At 36.2% G+C, this 21,215-nt stretch overlaps 3 protein-coding genes across 4 annotated transcripts; 2 read left to right on the forward strand and 1 right to left on the reverse strand.

Annotated features, from left to right (window-relative positions):
• Positions 1-10,205: 10,205 nt before the first annotated feature.
• LOC147545876 (zinc finger CCCH domain-containing protein 23-like) lies at positions 10,206-14,229 on the forward strand. Of its 2 annotated transcripts, XM_086636703.1 has the most exons (9): positions 10,206-11,306; positions 11,392-11,562; positions 11,813-11,992; positions 12,085-12,173; positions 12,306-12,566; positions 12,678-12,828; positions 12,951-13,184; positions 13,367-13,455; positions 13,592-14,229. In XM_086636703.1, the coding sequence occupies exons 1-8, from the start codon at positions 10,219-10,221 to the stop codon at positions 13,398-13,400; spliced, it is 2,208 nt and encodes a 735-aa protein (XP_086492829.1). In that variant the 5' UTR covers positions 10,206-10,218; the 3' UTR covers positions 13,401-13,455; positions 13,592-14,229. The 2 variants fall into 2 exon arrangements, with proteins under 2 accessions (XP_086492829.1, XP_086492828.1); XM_086636702.1 differs by lacking the exons at positions 13,367-13,455; positions 13,592-14,229 and having other exon boundaries at positions 12,951-13,350.
• Positions 14,230-16,351: 2,122 nt separating this feature from the next.
• Positions 16,352-17,790, forward strand: LOC147545877 (non-specific lipid transfer protein GPI-anchored 12-like). The gene is made up of 3 exons (XM_086636522.1): positions 16,352-16,996; positions 17,281-17,334; positions 17,425-17,790. Exons 1-3 carry the CDS (start codon positions 16,603-16,605, stop codon positions 17,592-17,594), a joined length of 618 nt encoding a protein of 205 aa, XP_086492648.1. The 5' UTR covers positions 16,352-16,602; the 3' UTR covers positions 17,595-17,790.
• Positions 17,791-18,365: 575 nt separating this feature from the next.
• On the reverse strand, positions 18,366-19,665 carry LOC147545878 (hyccin). The gene has a single exon (XM_086636521.1). It carries the CDS (start codon positions 19,584-19,586, stop codon positions 18,444-18,446), a length of 1,143 nt encoding a protein of 380 aa, XP_086492647.1. The 5' UTR covers positions 19,587-19,665; the 3' UTR covers positions 18,366-18,443.
• Positions 19,666-21,215: the final 1,550 nt, after the last annotated feature.

A 21,215-nucleotide genomic window follows, 5' to 3' on the forward strand; every position in this document is an offset into this window, starting at 1 on the left:
GTTGTTTCTAAAAGACAATTAAAAATTGTAATTGGAAAATGGAAAGTTTTAAAAGCGCCTTTCTTTAATGTCAAAACGGTCTCCTTCCCTCGCAAAATTCCACCCACATTTGCCGGAGGCGCCAATAACACTTTTTAAAATTCGTCAAGCGTACGGGATCAAAGGGTGGTCAAAGCATTTTGGTCAACGGTAAGCACGCAGTAATGGAAGTGTTCTGATCCGTGCAGATCACGAGGATGATTGGTGGGTGTATCGATGAGCATCATGTGTCTGTTTTTCTGTTCCCCCCCCATTCAATTGCACTCAGCCCTATAAAAGAAAGTCGTACTTCTTGTACTCTTGGCGTATCAAAAGGTCAATACGTGGCACCATATCGGTCATTGGATCAAATGTATCATAGATTTGAGTTCTTAAATCTTTCCACTTAACCTGAATTAGTAATTGAATTTAGAGTTATTTTTTTTTTTTACCCCCTACTTTGTGACCAGTTTTCTTTTTGGCCTCCTGTTTTTTGTTTTGTGCATGGTTAAGTAAGCAGTAGCGGTCAGAGACTAGGCCCTGGTGTGGAATGGTCTACAAGAGCCCCCCAGTAAGGTATGTTGAAAGAGGGTGGCAAAATAAAGGACAAAAAAAAAACTGGTCACAAAGTAGGGGGCTAAAAAAAGAAGTAACTATTGAATTTATCTCTTAAAAAGTTAATACTAATCAAATTTACCCTTTTAAACCGAAAGAGGTTGGGAAGTTTTATAAGCAATGCTTTTTCTTTTTAAAGACAATGTGTTTTTCACCAAAGACTCACTCAAAACAAGTTGACGAAGTATGGTTGGAAGCAATGCCCTTTCTTCCTTCTCCCGCAAAAATGGGTTGACCTGCAACCTCCTTCCGGCTACCTTAACTCATTTTTTTTACTTTCTATTCTCTTTCTTCTTCTTCCTTCTTCTCCTTATAAGTTAGAGCCGTGTTTGGGGGCGGGCGAGCAGGGCGTCCGCCCTGGGGCCCCACCACACGGAGCCCACCTCTTATGGAGGTCACATTAAGATTATACATAAATAAGCCTAAATGCTTAAGCGTGAAATGTCATCAGCTCTAATGGCCAAGTTTGTGGATTTCCAAATCATGAGACATGGGTTTGAAACCCATCACCCACTTTTTTTCCCTTTTCTTTAATTGTGAGGTTGAGAGGATTATTGCTAATTCAATTCTTATTTATGCTCGGTCACACTTTTTCTTTAAACTATTTTGTTGTTTGGGTGCATCTCTTTCATCTTTTGACGCGTTTTTAAGAAAACGAGATCTAAATGTTTTTTTATTCTAACAATACATAAATAACTATGAGAAAATCATGATACAAAAGATATTATATTAAAAAAATCGCTTAGACTCTAAACTATACGTTGTACAAAGATTTTGTTTTATCATTTTAGTCGTGCTCATTAGAAGTCTTTAATCGGCACGTGGTTCAGTTCTTTGTTTGTAATTTTTTTTATTATACCGAAGGTCCATAATCAAACTTCGCCCAGAGCCCTCAAATTTCTAGCCACGGCTATGTTCTAAGTAAATCATAGACTAATGTCAAAACACAAACGGAATTTTTACTGCTATATAGCACGACGTATATAAAGTTTAAGCTAGGACGATTTCAAAGCTTTTGTGATCCATTGGTCTACCCTTATTATGTATTCCAAGTGCCCTTCAAAGAGCTTCACGACTAATGGATTAAACCCCTAATTTCTTCAACCAAACTTCAATACAAAGGAAACTACGAGAATACAAGGGGTTTTTCTTGTTTGGAAGCTTCTTAATTCATTCTTCCTCCACTTTAAATGGTTATGCACTAGATGATTTCAATTGAATAAGGGTGTTTTTCTAGTGAGAGTTAGGGTTTGAGAATAAGACGGGGATTTGGAGAAACCAAATGCAATAAATTATAGAAATTGTACTGTAGTGATTGAAGTAGATGGAGAAAATGAAGATGGAACCATATTAAGCAAGATTGAGATGGAAGAAGAAAGATAGAAAGAAGAAGAAATATTATTTTTCCGTTGTCGGTCGGCGACACTTTGCAGAAGAAGAAGAAAGATGGGCATTGCCTCCTACTGACCACATTGCCTCTAACCATTTGTGACATTGCCTTTAGTGAGTTTGCCTTTAACAAGAAAAAACATTGCCTATTGTTAATATAGTTATATAATCAGACATAGTACAATAAACTTCTCTCTTGTAAAATTCTTTATAAAGATCTTATGTAATAGCTGGAAATATCAATTCAATACAATTCCCTTTTCTTACATGGTATAAGAGTTTAGGTTTTCTTTCTTGGGAGTAGTTAGTCAATCTTAGTCTTCCGCTTAGCCGACGGCGGTAGTCCCATTAATGGCTACCGTCCGCCAGACTTTCGCCGGATTTTAGCCTATGTTTCAAGTGTAGTTTTTTCTTTCTTCAATAAGAGTAGTTCTCTTCTAGGGCTCTTCTATTATTTAAATCTAATCATTATTCAATAATTTTCTCAATAGTATTTGATAATGATGTAGATTAACAAGAAGAAGAAAATCAAAACAAGAGTAATTTATTGAAGAAATAAAAAAATAAGTTCTTAAATGATCTCAACCATTTCAAATGCCTCAAGTTCTCCACAATATGAATCCTATGAGATGTGCATCAATGATCATTCAAATGAAATTTTATTGAGATGTTCAGACCAAGAGGAATTGGAAACCTATTAGAGATGGGGGCAAAGAATTCATGGGCTTTTTATAGAAATAGTTGTATACCCCATATTTATCTTGAAACTAGGTTTATAGTTTTTCAAGATTTGATTTGCTAAATGATGCACATCAAGTGCTCGATAGAATGTATCAAAGAATACAATTTTCTTTTCTTACACCTATAAAATCTCTCAAAGAGATACTACATGTTAGGACACTATTTATTACAGCGTAGTGATAGGAAGCCAATACTAGACAATACATACTCTGAAGTCAATTCGCGAATGGACTCCGTTTAAGTATTTATGATGTATCTATGTTATATACCCTGTAATGATTCCTGGGGGAAGTTTTTAATTTAAGAGTAAAATTTTGTACGAAAGCATCACAAAAAAGATTATTAGTTTAGGAGCATGAACTTTTTTTTTTTTGGCGAAAAAATATGAATTAACGTGAACTAGTTATACACAGTGTAATGGTTACGAGTAATATTTAACTAGCTTATTTGATATATTTAACTTTCACTTGATGTTACGATTGTAAATCTTATTATGTAGTAAACTACTTAAAGAGTGTGGATTTGAAGATGACCTAATAGAATTTCAACAAAAAAAAATATAAGAGAAGAAATAGGAAATAAAAAAAAAGAAACATAGAAGATGGATCTCCATGGATGATCGGGCCTGTGGGCCTTGCTTACCTCCTAAAGCCCAAACTATCCCAATTCAATGGCCATTTTTTTTTGTTTTATAATGTTCTCTTTAAATCACATGTCACACATTATAGTGTAAAGTAAAAGTGCTTTAAACCTAAAAAGAAATTTTATGTTTCCAGCTCATCAAAAGTAGGATAAATCATAACTTCATGCTTGGTTTTCAAAATTTTCATGAGTTAACTTTTTCATTTACCACTTTATTTTTATTTTTTAATTTAATGTTTAGTTGAAATATAGTATTAGTTTAAGTGGGTGTTGATACTTTAAAAAGGAAAACCTCAATCATGCATAAATTAGAAAGATTAAGAGAGTGGGTGTCTAGGTAGGGAGATCTAAATTCAAATCCTACAAATTTTAGGTTTGTAATTGATTCTTTACTCCACCTTTTACCCATAATTTCTAAAAGTCTACATGGGTCAAATCTATCAATGTACTAACAGAATGGCAAACTTAAGTCAAAACTCCAATTAGACTATGAGAATCCAACAACAAAAAGATAGTAGTCTCTTATTTGTTTTTTGAAACCAACGGAAATCATATTTCATTCATAAATGATACAATCACAAAATTACATGGATGTTAATTGTTATTCTTCTGAGATCTACATGAGAGTTACATAAGATAAGTTCGTAGAACTTTTGAATGTAAAGTGCCTCATGAAGTGAGAGAGATTGACCTGACACACTCAAAAAGTCCTAAAAATCGACAAAAGAGATCCTAAAGATCGAGAATTGAAGACCCTAAAAGTCAACAAGATAGAATAATATTATACAAATAAAATTGAAAATTAGAAGTAGAAAGATGATACAAGTATCAAGACCATTCCGATGAAGAGATTACTTAGTCAATTCTCTTCGATTGATTATATTCTTTTAACCCAGATCTTCGGTGATGTTCATGTACGAACCACATCCGAAGTCCATCCTTTCCTCTCCACGAATCACAACCATGTGAAGATCAACTATGAAACCTTCAGAATCGTCTCTAAATCCGTTTTTAGAGTGAGAAGATCTCATCAAAACCGTCTTTGAATCTTCATCCAAACCATCTTTGTGCCGTGACTACTACAGTCTCTAAAGTAGTATTTTCAGGTCTATTTGTTTAGAGCATCAAAATCCATGGCTACCATCTAAATAGACCAGTCTATAACAATTAAGGTGTGTTATAAAGGTGTAAGGATATTTTAGGTTTATACATCTCCAACTCGGGTATAAATTGATTTATTTTCTTTGCTGAGTACAAGTAACAGTACAATATTCTCATTTGACAAAAAATTGGACCGTCAACCTTTCACTCTACAAAAAATTTATAATTCTATTTAATGTCATAGTCCATCAAAGTTAATATAGGTGGGTATTTTGGGGAAAGAAGATAATTTTCAGGAAAAAGGCGGAAAACTTAAAAGCTATCCTCCAAACACAACTTTGAATTCGCCGGAAGAAAGTTGCCAGCCGGAGTTAAGCTAACGACCGGCCGACGACGCTTTTTGCTTGTTCTCTCTTTTTTCCCTCTAAGTCCGGCGAAGGGGGGAGCCCTTCGCCTGAATCTCTTCTGGATCTAGTTTTTCCAGATCCAGATGAATGTACCCTATCTCCGTCTGGATCTGGAAAAACCAAATTCAGACGAAGACATCTCGTTTGGTTTTCCAGACGACTCCTCGTCTCGAAAACCAAACGACTCCTCGTCTGAAAAACCAGACGAGATTCCGGCAAAGGGGCTCTCCCCTTCGTCGGACTTAAGAGAGAAAGAGAGGAGGCAGAGAGAAAGAGGAAAGAGAGAAGAAGAAAGAGGGAGGGGGAGAGAGAGAGAGAGAAAGAGAGAGAGAGAGAGAGATAAAGAGAGAGAGAGAGAGGAGATGGTCGATTTGAAGGTGGAGTTCGTCAGTATTAATGGTGGAGGTCGCTGGAGTATTGTAGAAGTAGCAGGAATTGATGTTGGTTGGAAGGATGAAGAAAATAAAAATTTGGGTAGTGTTTGGAAGAAACAAAAAAAAAAGTTCACCCAAAATTTTCTTTCTCGTAAATTTTTCTTATTTCCCCAAAACATCAAGTCCTCAAAGTTAAAAAGCAATGAGTGGACTAAATGTTACTCCCTCAGTCCCAAAAAGAATGACCTATTTTGAAAACCCAACTTTCTAAGGGAACATCATTGATTGGAGTTTGACTTTAAAAAATAACATGGTTTTTCCAATTGTAACCTCATTAACTTTTGTAATTTACAATGAAAAAGTTGAATTTACTTTTAAATAAAGTTGTCATTAAATTTATAGTAATGGGTATTGTTGGAAAGAGCGAAAAGTTCTTTTCTTTATTTTTAGAAACAAGACACTAAAATGGGACAACTTAAAATAGAAATTAGGTCATTCAATATGGGACGGAGGGAGTACATTATTGATTACTAGACAATCTTTTAGTCTGAGACTATTTTCACAAGTTCTCATGTCAACTTAGATTTGTAGTCTTTTAAGTGAAAAGCAATTGGTAATGGTAAAGAAGACATAGACATTATAATGTTAGTTACTGGGTATCCTTCTCAAAGGTATGCCAAACTATTTTTACAAAACCATCTCCAACTTAAATATTTATTTTCATCCTATGTTTCATAAAAAAGATATCCTCCACTCTCATCGATCTTAGTATCCTTTGCACACTTAAAATCTCTTTCTTAATAAAATATAAAAAAAAAAATTCGTAACATTTAATTGATATTAAGTGTCCGTGCCCTGGTGTCACGGCCTTTTTGTCCCGTTAGGTCGACCCGGCATATTATGCTCAAAGACACGGGTCGATAGTGCGGAATATCAAATCCTAACGTGTCGTGCGGCGTCATGTACTCCCTCCAAGTACATAACCAGCCTTCCCGAACATATTCGGAGCATCTCGACTATCAAGTCATCTTGGTTCCCAACCAATAATGCGGCATGACAACAACGTGTCCCAACCTACGAGCATAGCTCGAGCCGTCCCGTATAACGCTTCCTTGAGTCATAGACTCTCTCGCCCACTATAAAGGATACCAACATATGTGCGGAGCACACCAAGCCGCATATGCAGATCTTGCCATCTAGTCTCAAGCATCCGACACCTTACATCTCGGCTACCATCCGGACATTGGGCATAGGAGCATCCATCTCTAATAAGCTACCTCATGCCCAACATAGCACATCAAGGCTTGGCCCCTTGAATATCTCAATCATCCTTATGGAATATGCTAGCACGACGCACGCCTCGCCATGGCATGAGAACATGTAACACGTCTTCCAAAGGAACCCGCAGTAACCTATCTCCAGGTACTGTCCCGAGCCATTTTCTATGACAAGGGAACCCGTGCAATATGCTTCTCTCGCATACGCTAGGCCGGCCTCATGAGTTGCGCCACGAGGATGCTCACTTTCGTGCATACCATGCTAAGATGGGCGAGCTCCCATCCACGAGGTCTTGGCATATGCTGGATGCATATGAGGAAGGGAGACCACCCCCTCCTAAGGTGCAAACTTCTTGTTTTGCCTATTTCCACAAGGAAACATAAATCCTTTTAACCAGGCATACTCTCGTCCAAATGACCCTTCGTATCCTTGACAAAGTCTTGAATGCCACGGATGTCCCCGTGCATGGCCTAAGGAAGCTTGCTGGCACTCATGCCCTACTTCGACCTCGTATTCGGCCCTCCGGCCTATATGCTCGTACGTGCTCTCCTAGCACTCGTCACGTCATAGCATGCTCAACAATATGGACGTGACACTAGGGCACGGGATATACCCTAGTAATAATAACAACGACAAGATTACCATCATGTAAAATAGGAAGCATTGGTGAAAGGCTTAAGTTGTGTATCTTAATACCACAATAAGCCTACTGTTAACACAAAATAGGACATAAGCCTAAAAATTACAAACATTAAAATGTATCAAACAAATCATTTTTGTACAAACTTTTTTTGGAGATTAATCAGAAAAAATTATTTTTGCATGATAGCATTATCTTATTGCATTAAATGAAACCTAAAAAACAACCCTATACACTTTACTTTTGAAGTTCAAACAATTTGATTTCTGTTGTGTACAAAATAAACTTATTCTTGCACATATTTACACATTTGAAAAACAATCTACACACTAATGACACATTTGTATACATGTACGAGTCAGAAACGAACAATGAAAAAAAGATTAGATTTTTTATCTACTTCATATTATATTTGAAACTTTATTTTTTATTTTGAACTAAGACCCCACAAAGATTTTCAACAAAAAAAAAGAACCTCACAAGGATATGTATGATGTTCTCTAAAATGTTCTTACTCTGCTACCCAACTCCCAATGTTTTACCCAACTCCCAATTGTATTGCAATGGAATCTAGAGATGATGTATGTGTAGAATCCAAACAAAACCCTAGAGGACTAAAATTGTCAGATTTTGACGATGATTTCAGACCATTGAAAAGGCCCACGTCTTTTTCTCCCCTGTGAAATCAAAAGTCCCGTGTGTTTATCAAACAGACAAAGACCTAATTCAATTTCTGACATTTGATTTAAACCCCACTTACCCAACTTCTGGTATACGCACAAGACAGTTTCTTTTTTTCTACAATTTGACATAAACTCCCAACTATTTAGTATTATTTGGTGTTCACCCCCATTTTCAAATTATCACAATTTACACCTTAGTTGTGTTTTCCCATAAATAAAGGCTACTGTTTTTGGGAAAGCGGAAATGTTTCCGGAGAAGACGGTGCAAACCTAAAAAAACTCAAACCAAACACTCCCCCCCCCTCCTCAAATCGTCGGAAAAAAGTTAGCCGGCCGGAATTTATCTCTTCTCCTCTATCAGCCTCTCTCTCTCTTTCTCTCTTTCTTTCTCTTTTTCTCTCATTTCCTTCTCCCTTATTTTCTTCTCTTTATCTCTTTTTTATTTGTTGTTCCGGCGAAGGGGTTTTCTTCGCCGAAAACCTTCGTCTGGTTTCCAAACAAAGGTGGGGTTCCTTCGTTTGGAAACCAGACGATTTCCAGACGAAGGCGTCTGGATGTGGAAGAACCAAATCCATACGAGTTTCCGACAAAGGGAGATTCTCTTCTCCAGAACTTTCGTGAGAGGGAGATGGGATAAGAGGGAGAGAGGATAAGAGAGAAGGAAAGAGAGAGAAGAAGAAGAGAGAGAGAGAAGAAAGAAGAAAGAAAAAAAAGAAAGAAGAGAAAACTAGTTGAGGTCGTCGCAATCCGGTGGAGGTCGCCGGCATTAATGGTGGAAGTGGCGTGAATTTCCACCAACCCTTGGATTCGCTCCACTTTCTCTCTCTCGATGAAATCAGCGTGAATCCAACCCGTTGGATTCGATTCACACCCAGAAGTGTCGGTCTCCCCATCACTGTTGCAAAAAAAAAATTTCCCACCCAAAACTTATTGCCCCGAAACACGCCTTTAAATAAAAGTTAACTGGTGTGTGTCAACAAAATATGCAAACTGTGATGAGATTTTCCTTTTAAATAAACAATTTAAATCTAAACATATCTTTCTTCTCCGTCAATCAGCACCTTCACCCACCACCAATCTCGCGAACCACCAACACCATGTTGGCGGTGGTAGTAGTTGGTGAAGGAGAAGGTAACGGTGACGATGCACGATGAAAGCATTGAAGGTACGATTATCGTGCTTATCACATCTTCATGATGTATCAATGTACTGTGACGACTAACATAGAGCGTAGTCAATTTCTTGAAAAAGAAATAGCCATAGATTTCACTTCATTTGAGAATCGAATTTAGGGCCTCTACAGTTTTGGAGTTTATGTCAGTAATATCAAGTACTTGGACAACTAAATATTGACAATTTTTCTTTTTCTTAAACGAAATGAATTGACAGAACAAAAATTTACAAAAGAAAGTAAAATAAAGAAATTAAGAAAAGGTGAAAGAAAAGAAGAAGAGGAAAGGAGAGAAGAGGAAGAAAGTGGGGAGGTCAGAGAGAACGTGCAAGTGTTTGAAGAAGAGAAGAGCATCAGATCTGGATCCTCTTCTCAAGCACAACAGACATACAATCACATACCCCAAAAAAAACATTTTCTCTCTCTACCTCCTTCCCTTGATGTTTGTTTTGTTCTTAACAAATCAATTTTAAAACAACCACAAAAGTACAGGTACTCACTCAAAAGATGACTAACACAACAATAGAAGAAATCCTCATCATGAATAATAAACTCCTTAATTAACAGTACTAATTAACACTATTAAGAACTTCCCCTTTCCTTCCTTCTTCATCTTGATTCTTTTCTTGGGTCTCTCTCTCTCTCTTTCCTCATCCAATATAGATAGATAGAGAGAGATTAAAAAAGAAACTTGGGTATTTATGGAAAACTTCATTAGCTTTTAAAAACACCACATATTTTTGACTCTCACTTTCTGTTTTTCTTAAAAGGAAATTAATTTCCTATTACTTAAACAAGTGCTCTTTTCCATTATTAACCCTGTTAAATTTTCTTTGTGAATTCAACAATACTAGTAACAGAGGGAAGAGCAGCAGCTCAAGTACTAAAAGAGAGGACAAATGTTGTGTTAGGTGGTCTCTGTTCAAGCTAAGAAAAAGACATTATCTTTACTACTATTATATACTACTCCTACTAGACTAGACTAGTATCTCTCATCTCAAAGTTAGAGAGAGAAAGAAGAGAAAGAAAGAGATGGGATTTATATAATTAGAAAGAAACCCCAAAAGAGTTTTTACTCACACACTTATTATTACAAATAGAGAAAACCCAAACTCTGGTTTTTTAGTTCAATCACACTCGTGTGAGTAGTAGAGAAATCATGGATGCTTATGAAGCAACAAAGATTGTTTTCTCAAGGATCCAAAGTTTAGATCCTGAAAATTCATCTAAAATCATGGGTCTTCTTCTTATCCAAGATCATGGTGATAAAGAAATGATTCGACTTGCTTTTGGTCCAGAATCTCTTCTTCACTCTTTAGTTATCAAAGCTAGAACTGAGTTAGGCATTTCGTCGAACACTCTTACTACTACTACACCTTCTTCTTCCCCTTTTTTCTCCTCTCACAACCCATCAATTTCTAGGCAAAATTCTTCTTCATCTACTCTTAACAATTTAACTAGCTCACATACTTCAACTACTAATTCTACTACTACTACTACTTCAAGAGTACTTAGTAACCTAAGCTTACCAAACCCTAGTTCTTCTTCTTCAACTTCTTGGTCAAATCCTTCAACTTTCACTGATCTTCATAACCCAGATGATTTAATAAGCCCTAATTCATCAACTTCTCTTTCTTACCCAATTAATGGGTTTAACAACAACAACAACAACAGTTTCAACAGTATGACTTTGGGTTCTACTTCATCTGACCTAATTGATGAATTTCAACTTCAAGATCAGTTATCTTTTCTCAATGAGAAGAATAATGACTTGTTTTATCCTTCTCTTGAACAAGTTAGTAGTCCAAGTAGTAATTCTGATGGGATTCTTTTCCCTTCTTATGCTAACTGGGGAGGAAGTAGTAATTCTTCTTTGAGTAATGGTAGTAGCCATAGAAGAAGTTGCTCTGTTACTGATATCTGTTTGGGTTCTGATCCTTTGAGTAATGGGTTTGGATGGAAGCCATGTTTGTATTATGCAAGAGGGTACTGTAAAAATGGAACAACTTGCAAGTTCCTCCATGGTCTTCCTGATTCTCCTGATTCTTCATCAATGGTGGGTTCTCCTGGAACAATTGATGTCATGGAACATTGTCAAGAACTACTCAGATCCAAAACCCAACAACAATTAAGATTGAACACAGCTTCTCAGCTCTTGGCTTCTGGATCTTTACCTTACAATTCTGTTGCTGGGAAATGCATGAGTTTCTTGTTGCAGCAACAACAACAACAAACTGACAATCAAAGGTATAATAAAGTTGCTAACTTTCATGGTTTTTTCTCATGAGGATTCATATGGAGTTCATTAGTTTGATGATGGTTTTTGTTACAGAGCTGCAGCTGCTGCTTTGCTTTTAGGCGAGGATGTTCGTCGATCTCGAATGGAAAGGAACGATTTTTCGAGTTCGGGTGGATGTATGATTAACCCAGGATCCAGACAGATCTACTTGACATTTCCTGCTGATAGCACATTTAGAGAAGAAGATGTCTCCAATTACTTCAGGTTTGTTCTCTAAAACAAAATAAATTGAAATTCAAACTTTAGGGAACAAGTATTATGTACTTTTATGTGTTTTAATTGATTGTATTAGTACTAGCTAACCTAGGGTAGATCATTCATGGAAAATGTGTTTGTTTAATTTGATGTAATTTTATTCAACAATTTAGTTTTGAAACTTACTTGGTAAATTGTTACATTTTCCGTAGTATAGATGATTATGTTATACTAATCTAGTTTTTATTTGTCGATGAAGCATTTACGGACCGGTACAAGATGTTAGAATCCCATACCAACAGAAGAGAATGTTTGGGTTTGTTACATTTGTATACCCAGAAACTGTGAAGTTGATCTTGGCCAAAGGAAACCCGCATTTCGTTTGTGATGCTCGAGTGCTTGTCAAGCCCTACAAGGAAAAGGGAAAAGTCCCAGAAAAGTAAAGTCATTCTCCCTCGCTCTCTTGATCTTCATCTTAGCTTGAAAATCTCGGCTCAATTGACATTTATTAATTTTCCATCTCCATTACAGGAAGCAGCAACAAGGAGAAAGAGGAGAATTTTCTCCTTGTACCACACCTACTGGTCTAGATTCGAGAGACCATTACGACCTGCAACTCGGTAAGGATGTCAACATTTTATATTTTGTTTCTGACTAGTAGTTATGCGAATTAGAGCAACTCAAATAGGGGGTTTACATTTAAAAATTTCGAAGGCAAGGAACATAATTGTTTTCATTTATCAATTTAACAGGAGGATCCAGGATGTTGTATAGCAACCAGGATTTACTCCTGAGAAGGAAAATGGAAGAACAAGCTGAGCTTCAGCAAGCGATTGATCTTCAAAGTCGCAGATTAATGAGTCTGCAGCTTCTAGACATCAAGAAGCACCAACATCACCGAAATTTATCAATGGGATCTATTCCAATTCCTTCTCCTACTCACTCTCATGCCTTGTACAATCAAGCTCTGATGAATTCAATGGCTTCTCCGAGGAGTTTTGAATCCCGTGAAGGTGTGTCTTTAGTTTGCTCAAACTACTTGCTAATTTATGTTAAATTAGCATCATATGATTATCAGATATAGCTTGATTATAATTTTTGCTGAATATGAATTTGTTGTATAGAGAATTGCTCAAGTCCTGCTGCGACCATTTCTCCTTCTGATCAGCAATCTCAGCAGCTGGCAGTAAACGTTAATACCAAGAAAGATGAACTCATTGCCGGTGACAATGGCAAGGAGGAGAAACCCAACGGTGATTGGGAATTCCATGATAGGTAAGAATCAGGAGAAAGTGAAATGTGGGTGTTATAAGATATGACAATACGATTAGTATCTTTGATGCATTTCCCGTTTTATCTTTTCCACCTTCTAAATTAAATTTTTTTAATGAGTGAAGCTTTGAGCACAATCTTCCCGACAGTCCATTTGCTTCTGGTGGGGACGATTCTTCCTTCTTCTCCACCACAACAGCAGAAGCTGAGAGGAGCATTGCTGCTTCCTCTGCTTATTCCTCGTCATCATCGTCGTCATCTTCTAGTACCCATAGTAACACAATTGCATCGTCGTTGCTACCAGCCAGTTCTACTTTGGATATGGCTTCTTTTAAGTCCTGTTTCTTCCAAATGCCCAGGTACTACTACTTTTTGAAACTACTATCTATACTGCCATTAGTAGGAAAATTACGTTCTCGAACCCAAGTTATCTGTTTCGAGATAACATCACATCCTCAAAATTACTACATTTTAGATTGATTTTAGTACTGCTTAAGCCGAAGTGAGGATATATCTCAAGATCATTCAATTCATATTTCAGGTTCTCTTCTGGGCAAGGAGCTATAGAAATGTAATTTCAGGACAGCGATGGCTACGCCATCGAAGAAAGGTGGGATCTGTTTGACATAGGTAATGTCCTGAACATGCCCTTCACTGCTTGTAGTTTTACATGAGAATTATATGCTTTCATATTGTGGACCAGTCGTCTCTTTGTTGGTAGGCCGTAGCCGTGTTCACCTTTTGTTATCTTTTTTGGTTTTTACAGAACCAAATTGATGGAGAATCGTTAGAACACAACAAGAAGAAGATGCCTTTTAGTTTTACCCAAATAACAAAAAGTAGAATATGTAGAGAAGAAGAGTTCATCCATCATCGGCCTGGCGAGCCATTGTTGTGGAGATTCAAATACAATACTACTTACCAAAATACAAATGCAATACATACAGACAGCTTGAAACAAGGTTTCAGAGTGAACTCAATCTCTCCCCTCTCTCTCTTTCTCTCTCTATTGTGTGACATGTATGTAGGCTAAAGTGGGGAGTTTATCCCACATATAGATGGGTAGTAGTAGTAGTAGTAGTGGTGGTTGTAATAGAAGTAGTAGAGTCCTGTAATTGTAACTTTCTGAGCTTCCCATTTTTCACCCTAGCCATTTAATGACTGGCATGAAGTAAATAAAAAAAGGAAGAAAGAAGGAGAAAGCTAAAACTAAAGTCATTACTTTGAAACAACCACAAAGAAGAAGTATTCAATTCATGCAAAGGGGAGAAAAAGCAAAAGTTAAAAGCTCAACCTTTGTTCATGTTAGAAGTGTAGAATCAAAAGCAAAGAAAAGAAACTAAAAAAAAAGTGAAGAATATGTATGAACTTATTTCTCACCATTACTTTTACTTTTTCTTTTCATCTTCTTTTTCTCATTTTATAATTGTTGTTTATTTCACTCTTATTGGTAGAAAACAGTATCATATATTTATATGATCTCCTTTTCACTTTCTCCATCATCACAAATGCAAAAAAATCAAAAGACAAAAATGAAATTACTTGTATAAAGCAGCAAAAAGGAAAAGCTTTGAGTTTAGAGTCAAATATCAAAAGATAAAAATGGGGTCTATTCGTTTCAGGGATTTGTAAGTACAAGTACGTAAACTATAAAAACGAAGAATACTATGTTACTAGCACTACGTCGGAAGTTTATCTACACGCTTTAGAGTGTTAACAATGTAACAAAGACAAGTGATTATGAACTTTTTTTCAATAACAAAAAAAGAAGTTTTTTTGAACTTTAACCTAACTTGAAATCTTACCATACTCTATGAAGACTTTGTAAACATATATACAAATTTACTACTATATGTACAAGTAGTGGTTGTTTCAACAAAAAAAAAAATGTACAAGTAGTGGTACTATTTTATATGCCTTCATTTTTTTTTTTTTTTATTTGAAAAGCTCTTTGTGAGAGAAATATCATATAGAAGAAGATCACATGGTTTCTCTGACAACCCCATGTGTCCTTAATTTTGAGTCTTTTTAAATTTCTGAGTATGATTTAATTAAATACAAGTAAGTATTTTAAAGAAAAGTTAACAGAGGCCCAACGGCCCAGATCTAAAATAAATTGTATAAATATACATATTTTGTCAGAATTATTAGTATTAATCATTTGTCAATAGGGGCCCAATTATATCTGTCATTATAAAGATATAATAACAGAGGATCTTGTACTTGGATATGGTGGGCCGACCCACATACTCAACCTTTAGTAATTGTGTTTTTTGGTGGGTCTACTTACAAAATAATACATTCCTTGTGCCCCAATTTTTTTCCATTGGCTTTCCATTTGATAAGTGATTGAGATATTTTTTTTTAGTTTACATCCGACAACAACAACCGTAATACTATTTTTGTACTTGCGACCTAATTTATGTGATGTTCTTAATGTAAAATTTTGTTTTATAGTAACAAGTAATATTAAGAGTTAAGTATCAGGAGTCGTTTTCAGTTACGAATGCAAATCTTTATTCACTATCAAACCATCTAAATGTTTTACTTTATAATAAGATATTGAAGATTTTGTTAACAAGTTAAAGCTTCAATGACCATGAGCCAACCATGACTAAACTCCACTACTAAACCCACCCCCTAAAGTAAACCCAACCCAAAATAGCTACCCATTGGGTTTGAAGGGCTCTAGTTGGGCTTGTTCTTGATAAGAAACCCAAGAACTGATTTCTTAAATATTGTGCCACTATCCACTGCACACTATTCATGTTGATATCTTTAAGGAATTACTAATAGTTTTCGAAGGAGCCCTCGGACCAAACACTTGATCCGGGTCAGATATTTTGATACTGAAATTTGCAAAATAATAAATAAAAACCGGGAAATTTTAAATGCGCTCACCATTTTTGTTATATACACTCACACTAAAGGTATTTTTGTTTAAAACCAAAGGAGATGTGAGTGCATGTAACCAAAATGGTGAGTGTATTAATATTTCTCTTGTCATCTTTCTTTCCTGTAATCTGATTTTTGTGAAGAGTTAAGCCCAATGGGTTTTTCATGGTATACGAGCTAGTAGCTCAAAGATAAGTTGTTTTTTGGAAGAATTTTATGCACACCTCATTTTTATGATTTGGACAGAAAAACCTTCGATTTATTTCCAGCAGTGATAAGGGGACCGATGCTTTTGGTGTGAAAGTGGCGTGAATCGCCATCCAACTGGTTGGATTCACGCTGATTTCATCAAGAGAGAGATAGGCGCTGCAGCACCTCTAGCTCCAACCATTACAGAGCTCCTATGATCTCTCAGAACACACCCATACCCTGCAGAAGTCCTAGAAAAGGATCCATCTGCATTGACCATCACATAGCCATAAGCAGGCCTCTGCGACTCGCACATATCTTGGCTATAACAAACTCAAACTTCAAGTTGAAGTGTTGTGCAACGCGTCTACTCCTATAACATTCTCTATATGAGATATATGAGAAGACTTTTATATATATAGAGAGCCAACTACCTTTGGTCGGACTGGTCCCAAATTCAATTTATGTCCTTGAGGTCTCAGGTTCGAGATACCAAAAAGGTTATTCAACAAGTGAGAAGACACGTGTAAACTACACGAACCAACCAATTCCAAACTTTAAGTTGCTTATAAAAGACAAGATTTCTCCTAGATTACTTTTCAACATTTACAGTTTCTTGAGTGCTTTTGAGTTAACTTTCAGAACAACTCTAAAAGAAGAAACCAAAACACCCAAAAAGACATAAGAAGAAAAATGGAGATCATGAACATGACAAAAAGAACTCTTTGTTGGAGTATAGTATTAGTCATTTTTCTCAACCTAGTTTCATCTTCTGGTGTGTCGGCACAGGCACCAATTTCTGGTCCTGTTGGTGCACCGTCACCGGCCACTCCATCAGCACCTGATTGTATGACAGCAATTTTTAACATGTCCGATTGTCTGACTTTTGTGGAAGCCGGAAGTAAACTGAAGACACCGGCGAAAGCGTGTTGTCCTGAACTTGCTGGTCTCGTCGAAAGCAATCCGATATGTTTATGTCAGCTTCTCGGCAACTCTAGCACTATTGGTATCCAACTTGATGTCAAAAAAGCTATTAAGCTTCCCACTGTTTGTAAGGTTGATACCCCTCCTGTTAGCCTCTGCGCAGGTAAAAAACTATTCTTACTCTTTGTTTACATTTAAATTTCGATAGATTAAAATTTAGCATTAATATAATAGAGAAAAAACTAGATTTCGTGCCACACTTTTCTCTCTTGATCGGTCGAGGGAAATTCAGCCGGCTACCTCAGATTTTGGCCAAGTTTTGGGTATCCTGTCACTGTGTCACAGTTCTTTTGCTGCAGTATTTTAGTTTTTTAGGTAGAAATACTGAAGGTTAGAAGTAATTACAGAAAATTCACTATACTAACTATAATTATAATCTCAATTTAGAAATTGGACTTCCGGTTAATATTTCACCAGCAAGCCAAGGACCAACTTCACAAGGTACATTTCTTTAAAAATTTAGATACATATTTATCACATTCTTTTTTTTCTAACTAAATTGGTGGCTTAATATCCTTATGTGTCTGTCAGGAGCCCAACCTATTTCGTCGATGGGAGCGATGGGACCGATGGCTCCGATGGCACCGATGGGACCAATGGCGCCTTCTTCAACAGATGGAAAGGATGGTTCTTCGAGTATTCAGATTTCTACTAATATTTTCCTTGTTGGAGTAATCAGTATGATCTCATTTTTCTTCTGATAATAATTGGGGTAGTTGAATTATTACATTGGCTTACACAAACTTAATTTATTTACAAGACTTGTTAGTTTAACATGTCTAAATTGTTTTTCTGGTCATTTATCGTATCTAAATAACGAGTTATATTTCCCGATTATTACTCGTGTTGTTTGTTGTATTTAACTTTACATAGTAAAATAAAAGAGATTGTTATTCATTTTTATTTTACATTTTACAAAAATTGAGTATGGAAAAACAAACTACTATCCTCAAACAAAAAAAAAAGCACATAATATAAATCATTCTATCATGAAACCCTAATCACTAAGTTTGGTTAAAGACAAAGATGTCTTTTTTTTTTTCTTTCTCTTTTCCAAGAAAGTAAATGTGGGAAATGGAGATTTTCCACCTCTGAAAGTAAAGGTCACCATTACTAGTTTGAGACATTGAGGAGGGCATTTAAGTGTGACAGTAGCTGAAATCGGTTGGGGAAGGTAAAATTTAATTTCTCATTCACACCTTATGTGTGACCCAGACTGGCCCAAATTTAAAACCCCATTAAATATATGCCAACATCACATTGAATTCTTTCAAGCTATATTTGGGTTGGTGTTGTATAGTTCCAACCATATTTTGGTAGTCCATTCAATGTCAATGAAAATAAAGTTGGGCTTAGCCTATAGATAATCATTCCAAGGGGTTGGGCTTCTTAGTTGGCCCAAAGCCCAACAACTCTTTCTACCCCATGAACCAATTTCCGAATGGGCCTAAAAATAGCATGTCAATCTCTCATGAAGTAATGAATATTTGCTTAACATTTTATGGAAATGGAGAAAACCCATACAAAATGCAAGAAAATAAAAGAAAGCACTAAAGGGTGATAATAGGGTTGTCGAAGTCAGAAATTTCAGTTGGATCTGGTTCAAGATTCGATTTCATCGCCATATTACCGATCCTAAGAAGACTTCCCAAGGCGAGAATCGCTTGTGGATTAACATCGTGTAATGCTCTCGCGTATAAACTCCTACATGCCGAATGGGCTGCTTCTTTTAGCTCCTTGGACTCAACTGGGCTCATAAGACAATGGCCCAATACCCTTAATGTTGGCTGAAGAAGTTCCCATGGAAGTGGAATCCTACCTTCTTTTTTCTCACCCTTCTCTTCTACCTTGACATTTTCTTCACTAGAAGAAGTACCACCACCACCACCATCTCCACTACCATCCTTTTCATCTGCATTTTCTCTAGCATCTTCAAAAACATCTTCGTTTTTATTATTGACTTCAGAGTTGGAATTTTGACCTTCTTTGACCACCTCTTCCTCCTTAAACATATCACCATCTAAACCAGCCCAAACAATACAAAACTCACAAAATTCAATTTTTGAAGTTACAGGCATCAAAGATATCCTACTATAGTACAATTCCAATGCCACCCCAACAATCCTAGCCCTCTTGGTTGATCTTACAGTCCCATGGGGTTCCAAACTCGGCGATAATATGGCTAAATTTAGTTCGGTCGAACTCTTACCCAACATTCTAGTCTCATGATAGATGCTAGAATGTGATAAATCAGGCACATTGACGGTTATCGGTTGCCCGCCTCGAAATGTAGTTTCATGAGCATATAGAGCTAACAAAATGGCCTCGAAACCGGCTAATGGTTTACGTAAAACGGCTCTAGAGAGGTATATCCCTGCGATGATAGGTAGAAATCGTAAGACAACAATTTGAAGGTTTGGGTCGGAAGATTGAAAGGTATCATAGAGCCATCGACATAGGTTGTTATCGCCTGCACCTGAATCAGGTTGTTTGAGATGGTATGAGATAGTCTTGGCAAGGTGAGGGTCATGGAGGAGAGTGAAAGCAGGGGTTTCAGAAGAAGTGAGAGTAGGAGGGATAGGATCAAGAATGTGAGAGAGTGATTCAATGACTGATCTTGCTTTTTCATCTGAATCTGATTTTGCTACCAATTCAATAATGGAGCTGTCTCTGGTATGATGATGAATTGACATATTTGTGTTGGTTAGCTTGTAAAGAGAAGAGAGAGAGATGGAAATAATGAAGAAGGAACGGCTTGTAAGGGAAGAATAGAGATTAAGAGGGAAGAGTGGAGAAAGAATAGTAACGGTTAGTTGAAAATAACTGAATTTTGAATGATCTATTCTTTTTTATAAAAAAAATTCTTCGAATTGCGCTGTCAAATTATCACATAGGAAAGTAAAACCCCATGAAACTAAAGATTGAATGGACCGACTTACTTGTAAAATGGAATATAGGGCATTAATGGGAAATGGTGGGGGGTAAAATTGTTCACTTTCTTTCAAACCAAACGACACATAAACATAAAGATAGTAAATTCTTGTCGACGTTAAAAACAAGACATTAATTTACGTGAAGGGTGTTGGTTTTCATCCCGACAACCCGGATTAAAATAGGATCTAGTTACCTTCATCCTGTTGAAACCGGATTAGTCTAATAAATGGGTTAGACCTAGGAATTAGATTTCTAAGTTTTTAGCCCAAATATAAATTGAATAATTAATCAATAACCAACTCTATCTCTTTTAGCCCATATGTGTTTTTACATCTAAATACAAGAGTTACCTTCATTACAAGGTATAAAATAGAGATGAATATATATTAGTGGTCTTGTAATGGTGTAGACTATAATGGTACAAAATCGGGCTTATTTGTTAAGAAAACTTGGGTATGACATAACCTCAAAGTGTCGTGCGCTCCATGGAATGACTATTGTGTTACAAGCTATAGCGAGTCAACGGTCCGTCTTGAAACTCTATCATTATTAGTCGTCTTTATGATCTTATAATAACTTTTGTCGAACTAAACTATTAGAATCAACGGAAGGGTCATTTAAGAGAGTAAAAAGACCAGGAAAAAAAACGCTCCAGTTTGTTAAAGAAGGAAAACGTATAGAATCTTCATTCTTAACTTTATAGAGATATTTTATGTCTATTTTTCTTTAAAAAAAATTCTTTAATTACGAAAAGTTTTTGTTATTCACTATAAAATGTTCGACAAACATAGGGCGACATAAATAAAATTGTTAAGACAGAAACATGACTAAAAAGAAGTTGATGTGACCCTATAATTGATGAGTTAGCTCCACATTGTTGGCTTTAGCCAAATTATAAGCATTAGTAATGAAATATAATATAAAAATGCAATGAGGATTATGAGGAAGTTAAAGGTTGAGGAATGAGGGGAAAGGAGCTCTAATTTTAGGTTTAATTGAGTAAACTATAAAGAACGGTTAATAACTAACTTTGCTTTGTCTGCGGATCCGTTGGTGTGCTGACTCTTGGAAGCTTCAAAAAGTACAAAGATCGAGTTGTCAATCAACATTATATAATACTACTCCATAAGATAGAGAGAGAGAATTAGGGGAAACATTGAGACCATTATCACAACTATCAACGTTTATAAAAACTTTGAACTTAGACAAGTTCAAACCATAAAATTTTATTAACAAATTCTCATTATTTAATTAATAGCAAATTAATCTATTAGTGGTAATTTTTTCTTCGTTCGAGTAAAAAAGGTTCGGTCGATCCTATTTTCTCTAGTCTAGAGCAATGTCTATTCGAATATATACACTTCTAGGTTTCTTTTCTTTTGTTGCAA

Source organism: Eschscholzia californica, unplaced genomic scaffold (assembly GCF_041429995.1).
Source record: "Eschscholzia californica isolate CP2 unplaced genomic scaffold, dmEscCali1.0.p SCAF_4, whole genome shotgun sequence".
Classification (NCBI taxonomy): Eukaryota; Viridiplantae; Streptophyta; class Magnoliopsida; order Ranunculales; family Papaveraceae; genus Eschscholzia; species Eschscholzia californica.

Bases quoted from the DNA above. Each gene is read 5' to 3' on its own strand.
- LOC147545878 (XM_086636521.1), bottom strand. From the start codon at position 19,586: ATGTCAATTCATCATCATACCAGAGACAGCTCCATTATTGAATTGGTA.
- LOC147545877 (XM_086636522.1), top strand. From the start codon at position 16,603: ATGGAGATCATGAACATGACAAAAAGAACTCTTTGTTGGAGTATAGTA. The intron at 16,997-17,280 runs GTAAAAAACTAT...ATCTCAATTTAG, and splicing joins TCCTGTTAGCCTCTGCGCAG to AAATTGGACTTCCGGTTAAT. The intron at 17,335-17,424 runs GTACATTTCTTT...TGTGTCTGTCAG, and splicing joins CCAAGGACCAACTTCACAAG to GAGCCCAACCTATTTCGTCG.
- LOC147545876 (XM_086636702.1), top strand. From the start codon at position 10,219: ATGGATGCTTATGAAGCAACAAAGATTGTTTTCTCAAGGATCCAAAGT. The intron at 12,174-12,305 runs GTAAGGATGTCA...TCAATTTAACAG, and splicing joins CCATTACGACCTGCAACTCG to GAGGATCCAGGATGTTGTAT. The intron at 12,829-12,950 runs GTAAGAATCAGG...TAATGAGTGAAG, and splicing joins GATTGGGAATTCCATGATAG to CTTTGAGCACAATCTTCCCG.